General features: G+C 43.5%; 1 protein-coding gene across 1 annotated transcript; it reads left to right on the top strand.

The window, feature by feature from the left end:
* The first annotated feature begins 864 nt into the window (after positions 1-864).
* Positions 865-10,643, top strand: PSMC1 (proteasome 26S subunit, ATPase 1). The gene is made up of 11 exons (XM_075753703.1): positions 865-989; positions 1,775-1,828; positions 2,690-2,786; positions 3,205-3,329; positions 3,828-4,013; positions 4,215-4,343; positions 5,286-5,382; positions 5,551-5,740; positions 7,103-7,254; positions 9,082-9,236; positions 10,347-10,643. Exons 1-11 carry the CDS (start codon positions 987-989, stop codon positions 10,479-10,481), a joined length of 1,323 nt encoding a protein of 440 aa, XP_075609818.1. The 5' UTR covers positions 865-986; the 3' UTR covers positions 10,482-10,643.
* The last annotated feature ends 496 nt before the right edge of the window (positions 10,644-11,139 follow it).

The raw sequence follows: 11,139 nt of genomic DNA, 5'->3' as shown, positions 1-11,139 counted from the left end.
TAATACATATCACAAGCTTCTTGTTCTGATGTGAACTAAAGTGTAAGAATACCTGAGAAATATCTCATGGGAGAACAACTCTGCTTTCTTCTAGGTTTCTATGGCAGAGAAGGCAGTTTCACAGTTTTTGAAGCAAAAGCTGCTGTAGCAGACTGTTGAAAATGTCGTCTCCACTTAACCATTACAACACATTTCTTCTGTTAATGTGTCCACAAAGTGTCTGCCAACAGGACAGAAATCACTTTTTCTCCAGTAAACGGTTCATCGCCGTCAAGAGGGCTAATTTAGACACGATTTGAACTGCCTGCAGGCAGGAGTAACAGCAAGTCAGACGGCTTTCACTTGCAACGCTGCACAGGAAACAACCACCTAGAACCCAGAGGCCTGAGGAATTAAGGGCGTTTCAAAGCAAAACATCAAAACCCTCACGGCCGACGCGCACCCTGCGGAGGACGGTGCACGCCGAGGCGGCCTCGGCTCCCGCTCTGGCCCGGCGGGCAGCTGCGGCGGCACGGAGCCCTCTGCTGCTCGCTGCCGGCGTGACACCCCAAACGGCCGCCTCAAGACCCCTGCGCCTCCCGGACGGCACACACCGCGCCGCGCTGCGCCCGGGGGGGGGGCTACACGGGGGCAAATGGGCAGGGCCCGGGCCCAGGGCAGGCAGCCGTGTCTCGCCCGGCCCTGCCGGCAGGGGAGCGGGCAGCGGCTGCCCCGCGGCGGCTCGCCCAGCGCCCCCCCCGCAGGGCGGGCAGGGAGGCGGGAGGGCGGCCGGGCCAGCCGAAGGGACAAGCAACCGCCGGCGGCCGCCCCGCGCGGCGGAGTCACGTGACCCGCTGACCCGCACCGCCCACCCGCGCGCCGTACCCCTTTGCCCCGCCCAAGCCGCCTTTCGCGTTTGGCCCTTGCCGTACCCCGTAGTGACGCCGCCGCCGCGTCCCTCGCCGGGCACCGTCGGGGCGGTATTTCCGGTGCGGCGCCGCGGCAGGATGGTGAGACAGCGGCTCTCGCCGCGGGCCCGGGGCGCTGAGAGCGCGGCCGTGGGGGGACGGAGCCGCACCGGCGGCGCGGAGCGGGGTCCCGGCCCTCCTCAGGCATCCCGCCGCCATCGCCCGGGGTTTTTGCGGAGTCTCCGCCGGCGCTGGGCCTCTAGGCCGCCTACCGGCGGGGCAGCAGCGGCCGGTTACGCTGAGGCCGGGCGGGGTTGTGAGGCGAGGCTGGCTGCCGCGGGAGGCCCGCCTGTTTGCTCGCTGCTGTGAGAGCAGAGTGGTTTTGTAGCGGTGGATCTGCGGGGCCCCGCCAGCCGGGAGTGCGGGCACCGCCCCGTGGGTCCGGGCATCGCCCCGGCGCGGCCGGCCTTCCTGCGGGGAGCGGTAGCAGGTCCCTGCCGGCAGCAATACGGGTTTGTTCTGCTTGCGGCGGGGCGGGCGGCATAGATGGGGGGCTGAAGGAGAACTCGTTGTGATACATGTTGCTCAGTGGTGCTCAGGAATTCACACTGGCAAGGAAGGAGCTAAAGCTACGATGTAGCAAGGCAATGCAGTGCTGTATCAGGCAAAAATGTACACGTTCCTCCTGGCCTCCTAAGTCCACACTTCTCTTTATTCACTGACTTTTGACAATTATTTTGACAATTATTTGGAATCTATCAGTACTTCGTTTAGATAGGAGAAATCTAATTATGGCATTTCTTTACTTGGAACTGTCTAGAGGTTTCAAGATTTATAGTTGTGTACTTACATTTGGCTGTTGTTTGGTTTTGTTTCTTTTTACTTAGGGTCAAAGTCAGAGTGGTGGGCATGGTCCTGGTGGTGGCAAAAAGGATGACAAGGTAACTAAAAATGAAACAAAATGCTTTTACTTCCAGGATGAACTACAGGTGTGCTACTACAGAGGCTGGCTGCAATAAGTTTTTTTTTTTTTTTTTTTTTACTCTTTTGTTTTGTTCTTGTTCATCAAACTGCATAACATTACACTCTTACTTGTTTTGATGAAATGTCCTATCTCTTCTACATGGACATTGGAGAAAACAGGTTGCTGTTTAAAAATAGGAAAAGGGGCTTAACTGTAAAGGAGAACTGAAATTATTTGGCAGTAGTAAGTTATTCTTAAAAAGAATAAAATTATAAATCTGTCTGGGTTAGGAAAGACTAGTTGTTTTGAAGCTGACACTTAAGTAACTGGTTTTGGCTTGAAAATGACATCATACTGTCATCTGCATGAGGTCTGTACTTTGTGTTGTGGACCATTAGAGGCCTTTCCAGTTTCCTTTGGAGATGGAAGTATAATGTACATGGCAAGCTATGTCTGAGCTGGCAAACTGAATGCGTGGTACCTATTGACTGAAATGCAACAGAAATGTTCAGATTCAAGATTTTCCTCGTTCTTTCATGCATGAGTTTTGTTTGTGACTTACTTCAGGCTTTAGGCCTCTATGTTCTATACTCACTGAAAACTAGCAGAAATCTAAATTTAAAAATGATGTAAAATAAGCAGGAAAAGAAATTTTTGAACTTTGTTACAAAATAATATTTCTTTTGGGCTTCTCACTCTATATTATAAAGGAGATAATTTTGTTATGCAGCCATTCAACTTAGGTTGAGTGCTCTCTCAGTCTGTGCACTTAACGTCTATGTGTATTTTTTCATTGTTAATATCCTGATTTTTATGGAATTATTTTTATGAATATAAGGATAAGAAGAAAAAATATGAACCTCCAGTTCCAACCAGAGTGGGAAAAAAGAAGAAGAAAACAAAGGGACCAGATGCTGCCAGCAAACTCCCCCTGGGTAAGCATTCTGCCTGCTCTGGCTGTCCTGTGGACTGTGCACTCTTTGAGAAGTGCAGAGATGTCCTCTCCCCTAGACTTGGTTGTGTGTAGGTCATAAATCTTTAAAGAGAAAGGCCAAATGTAATTTTATTTCTAATTAATGTAAAAACACAAAATAAGGTTATTGTTATGCAAGATGCAGCCCATGAATTCCCAGGTGTGAACGAGAGAAATTGAAATGAGGAGAAATGCAGGGGAAACATTATCTTTAAAAATGTTTTTTGCCTAGAATTACAGTGGGACAAGTGAAATAGTGACTGCTGCTCATATAGAAGTTATTTTCAGAAAATAAAGCAGAATTTCCTGTAATGAATTAGTGAATAGTTGGTATCATGTCAAACTTGGCCTAAAATATTGTGATTCTACTTTGATTACAGTGACTCCTCACACACAGTGCAGACTCAAATTGTTGAAACTGGAAAGAATTAAAGATTACCTCTTAATGGAGGAAGAATTTATCAGAAATCAAGAGCAGATGAAACCTTTGGAAGAAAAACAAGAGGTGAGGTTTGAGAGAACTGTTACTTCTAATATTACAGTACTCCGTACAGAAGCAATAGAAACAAAGTGCCATGAATGTGTAAGTCAATACAAACATATTATGTATGTTACAGTTCTTCATTAAGTCTCAATTACTGTCCAGAAAACAGGATTTTTTTCTAGTGTTTTAATGGTTTTAGCCCACGCATGGGTTACTACAGATGAGACCGCAGTGGTTTTCTTGTTTCTTAATGATCTGTCGAAGTGCAGCTCCTAGATATCCATCAATAGAGAAAGAAAGAACATTCTAGCTATGCACATCCGTATAGTAGTGTCCATAGGAGAGGACTAAAATAATAGTGGATTTTGTGACTGGCCTAGGCTTTTATGTCTTTTGGGGCAGCGAAACAGCAGCAAAGACTGGTTCTGTTATTCTCTGTGTGAACTGTTGAGCCAGTGTTATACAGGAATGTTTTTGCCTGTGTTCTTGAGTTGTTTCTTGGATTGTTCTTGACAACAGGAAGAAAGATCAAAGGTGGATGATCTGAGGGGAACACCGATGTCCGTGGGTACCTTGGAGGAGATCATTGATGACAACCACGCTATCGTGTCCACATCAGTAGGATCGGAGCACTATGTCAGTATTCTGTCTTTTGTGGACAAGGATCTGCTAGAGCCAGGCTGCTCTGTTTTGCTAAATCATAAGGTGAGTTGGTGTTATAAAATGAAGCACAAGTTTTTGTACTGTTTTTAACTGGCCTTTTTTTCTGAGAATCACAGGATCATAGGGTCTGAGAGCTAATGCCATTTATTTCACACACCTAAACAGATGGGTATTGGGTTTAGGCTTGAGCTTGTATTACTAATGCTGTTTGTGTTATATGATAACTCTTAATGCTTGAATTAGGTTCATGCTGTGATAGGAGTCCTGATGGATGACACAGACCCTTTAGTTACTGTGATGAAAGTGGAGAAAGCTCCTCAAGAAACATATGCTGACATTGGTGGCCTTGACAACCAGATTCAAGAAATCAAGGTATTCGGTTGTACTAACTCACACTGCTAAGTAACCCAGCAATGTAGCTGTTGGCGCTGGGAGCTCAGAAGTGTAACAGTAGGACCCACTGCTGTTCATGTAGGGTTGTTTTTGTATCTTACTATAGTGCATTTCTTCATTTTATTTTGCTAGGCAGACTCATGGACCTAAATTTCTTGAGTGGGTAGCGTACCCAATTCTCAAACTGTATGCACAGAAATCTTTCACAGTTGCTGTGGAACCTGTAGAGCCCCGAGCTCATAACATTTCTGCAATAACTTATTATTTTGCAACATGTAAAGCTATTATTTGTTGCAAGATGAGAGTTAAATTGTTGTTTTGAGTGATGCCATGCAATCTAAGGATTTAGTGGGTAGGGGGTTTGGGGCTTGTTTTTGTGTTTGTTTGTTGTTTTGGTTGGGTGTTTTTTTTTTGTGTTTGGTTAGTTTGTTGGTTTTTTGGTTGGGGTTTTTTTTTCCCTACCAGCAGAGCTCTGCCTGAACCCTGGTAAAACTCAACCCTTTTGCTTTGAGTAGGTGTCCAAAATCACAAATGCTCTTAAAATACGGATTTGTAGTATCTGGTAACTTATGGTGGAAGGCAGCCTTTCATAAAAGGTTCCCTCACCCCAAGGTCCTCCATGAGTGTTTGGGAGTCAGGAACTCCAGGGTTCTAAACTCAGCATGATGCATTTAGGTTGGAGGAGGGAGAACCACTTGCTGCTTCTCTCCCACATGTCAAGTGCAAACAACAGAAAGACTTGCTCAGGTAGAGTAGCTGTCTGCCTTAGAATAGGAGGTACCAGAGAGACGTACTTTTCAAGGTCTGTCTTGAAATCAGTTAAGTTCTTTTTGCCTTCATTACTCTTATCAGTGCTAATGAACTTCTGTGGAGAGCACTCACTCTTTATAAAAACTCAGGTTTGTCTTTCTTGTGCTGCAGGAGTCTGTGGAGCTTCCCCTCACCCATCCTGAATATTATGAAGAGATGGGTATAAAGCCACCCAAAGGAGTCATTCTGTACGGCCCACCTGGCACAGGTATCTTACAGTACAGTAACAACTGTGCTGAGCTAACACAAGTAAAATAAATCACGCTTGCTTAGTATTAAAGCATTACTAAGTCTGACACAAATGTCAGATGACTGTTAAAGCATTCCCCCCTGCCTCCCCAGACTAATTACAGTGTTTCTTTCCAACTAAAAATAGGTAAAACTTTACTAGCCAAAGCAGTGGCAAACCAAACTTCAGCAACCTTCCTGAGAGTGGTTGGCTCAGAACTCATACAGAAATACTTGGGTGACGGTCCAAAGCTTGTGCGTGAACTGTTCCGTGTGGCTGAAGAGCATGCTCCATCGATTGTCTTCATTGATGAAATCGATGCCATTGGTACAAAGAGGTACAGCATTCTAGCTCCTGCTGCACACACAAGTATTGCCAGGGACAATAAAAGGTTTACTAGAAACACTTCTTTTACTGCTAAGTATTATTTTCATAATACTTCTTGATGTAAGCATTTTCAACAAGTAAAACTTCAAATAACTTCTTTGAAACTAAAACGTATCGCAGCCTTTTCATATGAAACAGATGTGACTGGAAACTTAACCTCTGTTCTCTTGCTGCTACCTGGTAGTATCTCTATGATAGTGTCTTAAACAGAAAGAGACACTGTGTATAAGTTTGTATGGTGTCCTCTAAGTGCAAATCCAAATATACAGTGATTTGCTTTAGTAATTTAACAGTAAAGCAATGTACTTAATACAGAACGTATCCATCTATCATTTGCTTCTCCAGATAGGTGGCTAAATACTTATGTTCCTAGAATATTATATGGTAAGTTAGTGTGGTGTCATGGAGAAGCATTGCTTGTGCCACACTATTGTTCAGCCTGTATGCTAGTTGTATTACTTTGACAATTCTGTAGGCTGGTTGGAACTGTCCACTACAATTAGTTTTTTAAATAAAAAGGTGCTCATACATATTACTACACAGCTACTAGCCTGAAGCTCCACTATAATGCAGCTTCTGCCTCATGTATTTCAGCATATGTAGAAAGGATTGGGCTAGTAGTGGAGTATATAACACACAGAATTCTTTATGTTGCTTATTCTTATTCTTTATGTTGCTTCAAACTGCTCCTAATTATAGGTGAGCTGTTGCAGATGTAGATTTATCTAGTCTGATATTTCATAAGCAAAATGAAATAGCTAAGCTACAAAGCAGAGAAGTACAGCTGCTGGTACCTGTGTTTCAGGAGAGCAGAGTTAAACCAGGATCCACGTTAGTAAGGCTAAAGGGCGTACAGTTACAGCTGTGTGCGTAAGGAAAAACTGACATGGAGAAATGAGGGACGAGCTGTATTTTTCTATGAAGTGGATGCATCTGCTTTTAAGAACTATGGTTTCTACCTTTTTTATGTTAATTTGTTGATTTTGTTAGGGAGGAAAAAAGAGATTTCCAAACACGTAACAAATATGGAAAAAGGACAGATTTCCTTTGCGTGACTGCTGTTACCCAGTTACAAGACTAGTTCAGTGTCTTTTTACTTACCTACATGTCACAATATGATTCTGAAAACCTGCCTTTTGTTTTCTATGGGTGAACACTAAATTAAAAAAAATGTTATGGGTGGTTTAAAGAAAAAAAAACCACCAACAAACAACTTGCCACGCACTATTTTGTTTATACCTGTGTGGCAGTTATGTGAAGTATGTTCTTAAACTTGCATAGTGCTTTTTCTGACAATGTTGTTTTCTTAAAGGTATGACTCGAATTCAGGTGGTGAGAGAGAGATCCAGCGTACAATGCTGGAGCTGCTGAACCAACTGGATGGGTTTGACTCTCGGGGGGATGTGAAAGTTATCATGGCTACAAACAGAATAGAAACACTGGACCCAGCTTTAATTCGGCCAGGTAAGAGGCTTCCTGCTGTGTATGCTTATGTCACTTCTCTTGTGAAAGGACTTGTCATAACTCATCAAATGTGGGCTGGTAAAAAGAACTCAAGTTACTGGTTTGTCTTTATTCACCATCTCATCTGTGCTGGTGTATCTGTTAAAATCAGAACCCGTTCACAAATTTCCAAATGGGAGAAAAACCTATGGAAGAGAAGAAATGCGTTAATTCCTCTTACACATACGTAACCAATTTGCATATTCTTTCTTTATATTGAGATGGAACAGCTATTTTAAATAATTGTTAAGGCGAGCTGCAGTGCAGCAGCCGCATCTTGTTACCGTCTTCAGCAGGGATGGCAGGGCAGTACCACTTGTGCCTCACAGAGGAGAACTGAAGCCTGAACAGCGAGAGCCTGGATTGTGATGCAAGGAAAGCAGTCTGCTTCCTTACCGACCTGGCATACCACTGTCATTTGAGGGACGAGTGAGGGAGAAGGAATATCTTATTTTGACATACGTATTGAACAGGCACAAGTAGTATTTTTAAATGGCCACTAAAAATGTACCAAAACATAGTATGTCTGTGGGGTCTGTTAAATCAGGAGTTAGAAAGCACCACAGAGACCGAAGGCGTAAGCTAAGCCTCCCATTAGTGTCCTCAAGTAAATCCTAAGTATTGAAGAGGTTGTAAAGATAGCCCTTCTGAAGTAATAGGGGTAAGATAGATGGCAAAGATAACTTAAGGTGAAATTGTCAAAGAACTACTCTGAGCAGTCACTAGACTGCATGGACCCAAGGAGTTCAGAAAAAGAAAAACTCCACAGTAAAAACTCCTCAGTTGCTGAGGTGTGTTTGTGTTTGGGGTTTTTGTGGTTTTTTTTCTGGGGGATTTTTGTTTTGTTTTTCAAAAAAGTCTGGCTTTGTCACCATCATAGCCTTACCCCCTCCAAATCAAAACCAGTGCTCTTTGAGTACAGAGGAGATACTACTCTACCAGTATTAAACAAGCCAAGATGACCTAAAATCTGTTGGAAGGAAACTTCCTACACCTATCGGGTATTTAAATTATAACCATTGCTAGAGCAACCAGGGCACTTCTAGCAGCTCGGTAGACTGATTGACCACTGTGTACAATAGTCTGGAATGTCCTATGTGGTGCCATCAACCCTTTTTAGAAAAGATACTGTAAAACTAAAGAAAAACAGGAGTGAGCTGGAGATGGAAAATATCTTTAAAAAGATTGCTCATTAAAGTTGGAACAATGAGTACCAGGACATCCAAAGTCCCTACTGACATAAAGGAAACATCTGGTAAGGACTTGCAACAGAACATCTTATGCAAAACCTTCCTTCTTCAGTTAGTTGGGGTTGTGGGGTTTTTTGTTTGTTTTTTAGGAGGTTGGTTAAATAGGGAGGAAGAGTTCTTCAAGTTGCCACAGTGATTTATTTTGTGTGCATGTGTATGTGGCGGAAAATTAAACTTCAGAGCTAAATGTAATAATCTCAGAGTAGAATAAAATTTATTACAAGAACATAAGTATTTGATTAATACTTTTCTGTGCTATGACACATTGTTTTTATATTTATATGTGACTTGAAGGTTTTTCATGTTTCCCAGGTGAGGCATCTCTTACCTGCAATGACGCAGGCTTTTTCAGCAGCGTGGTATCTTTCAGCTCCACTAGCTCCTTGTTCATTGCCAATGCTCTGATCTCACTTTCTACTCTAAGACATGATTGTGGTGTGAAGAAACAGTTGCTGTCAGTGTAACCTTGAAAGGTTCTTCCTGCGCTGTTTCCAATAGCTGCATGCAAAAAACCTAAGGCTGAACTTCTTTTGCACAGGACGTATTGATAGGAAAATAGAGTTCCCTCTACCTGATGAAAAGACCAAGAAACGAATCTTTCAGATTCACACAAGTAGGATGACGTTGGCAGATGATGTGACTCTGGATGAACTGATTATGGCAAAAGATGATCTCAGTGGTGCAGATATTAAGGTCAGTGTGTATCAGCATGGTTTCTACTTCAAAACACAAATCACATCTCTCTTCTTACTGCATCCAAAAAAATTGTCTGTTGAAACTGTTCTGTTATTTTCTGTGGTTACATCACTGAGGAACAGTTGGGTGGCTTTAAAATACCTTTTATGAGTGCAACATACTCTGTTTTACACATGGGAAATTTATCAAAATCATAATTATGAGGTAGCCTGTGTTGATAAGAGTACATATCTGTGTTATCTGAATATGAAATTTTATGTGGAATCTTGCACAAGCATGCAAGGTATCTTAAATGCTACTCAAGATAGCCTCTAAAAATGCTTCTTATCCTACACCATGTTGCAAGCAGATAAAAATGCAACTGTAGGTTAGGAAGCTTCAGATATAGTCTGCTTTTCTAAGGTAGATGGAGCCCTTGCTAGAGTTACCACACTAATGAGCTTAACCAAACATGGCATTACTTCATCACTTCATTGCAGAAGGGTAACCCAGTCTGCTGTTACAGAGCTGGATGCATCTGCTCCTTGCAGGAGGGAAATACTGTTGTTGGGGAAAACTGCCTTTCTGTCACAGAAGCGTCTGGGTTTATCCAGATTGTTTTACATGCTTCAGTGCTACGGAATAGTACCAAACTTCAGAATGTAAATTCTGTTAATGCTTTGTCCTGGTTTTTGGCTGGGACAGGACGCAGCTAGGACAGCTGACCTAAACTGGCCAAAGGGGTATTCCATACCGTATGACATCATGCTCAGTATATAAGGGAAAGGAGCGTGGCTGCTTGGGGCCAAGCTGGGCATCAGGCTATGGGTGATGAGCAAATCACCCAGTTTGTACGTTGTTGTTGTTTCCCTCTCCCTTTGCTGTCCCAGTAAACTGTCCTTATCCCACCCCATAAGTTTTATCTCTTTCTTCTGCTTTTCCTCCCCATCCCGCTGTGGGGGGTGTGTGTGAGTGAGTGGCTGCTGGCGCTCAGCTGCGGCTGGGGCTGACTCAGGCCACTCTGCACTTCTGCAGCGCCGGTCGGAGCAGTGTGAAGGTGCAGCTTTCTTCTGAGGTGTGGCTCAAAGGGGCCACACAGAGACAGTAACTGTTGCTTCTCTGTTGCAGGCAATTTGTACAGAAGCTGGGTTGATGGCTTTGAGGGAACGGCGAATGAAAGTAACAAATGAAGACTTCAAAAAGTCTAAAGAGAATGTTCTCTATAAGAAGCAGGAGGGAACCCCCGAGGGACTGTATCTTTAAGTCGCCTCTTTGGGGACTATCAGGACCTCTGTGTTGGTGACAAGTCTTGTGTAAAACCACACAGTCTAGCTAATTCTCATTCTTGAAGAGCTTAAATCCTGGTGGGTTGTGGTTTTTCAGTGTAACACTTCATTTCCCAATAAAACCTTTATTTGAACTGAACTGTTTTGGTGGCAGAGACCTGCTGTTCATGGGGAACTGGCTGCTGCTTGAGTCAGGCTTATTTCCAAGAAAAAAGGAGAGTGCTTGTCTTGGTGACCTAAACCATGCTGCTGCTGCACCACACTGCAGGTGTAGGTTTCCCCACCTGCCAGGCCTTGTTAGGTGTCTTGTATTTTACAACTACTGTGTAACTGCTGTTCTTACAGAAAAGTACTTAATTACTTTATCTCTTTTTAGGGGCTAACTAGTATTCTTAAAGATTAAATGTGTTTGGGTAAGGTACTTGTAATACTAGAGTTTAACCCTTTTGGGAAAAACTAATTTATACAATTCATGCTATAAACATGCTTTCTTTGCTCCCAGTTAGAGAATGCCTTCAAGAGGAACCAGCACAGTAGGTGGTTCTACAGCCCCATGTACCCAGGGCAAGATGTGGACTGTTAAGGCGCTGGAGGTGGGTGGTCTGTCAACCCACAGCTGTGTGGAGAGAAACTCA

This window comes from Balearica regulorum, chromosome 5, assembly GCF_011004875.1.
Source record: "Balearica regulorum gibbericeps isolate bBalReg1 chromosome 5, bBalReg1.pri, whole genome shotgun sequence".
Classification (NCBI taxonomy): domain Eukaryota; kingdom Metazoa; phylum Chordata; class Aves; order Gruiformes; family Gruidae; genus Balearica; species Balearica regulorum.
The sequence above is the reverse complement of the archived record's forward strand: the minus strand, read 5'-3'. Positions and strand labels throughout refer to the sequence as shown.

Coding starts and splice junctions, on each gene's coding strand:
- PSMC1 (XM_075753703.1), top strand. Junction 1,829..2,689: donor GTGGCAAAAAGGATGACAAG/GTAACTAAAAAT, acceptor TATGAATATAAG/GATAAGAAGAAAAAATATGA. Junction 9,237..10,346: donor TCAGTGGTGCAGATATTAAG/GTCAGTGTGTAT, acceptor TCTCTGTTGCAG/GCAATTTGTACAGAAGCTGG.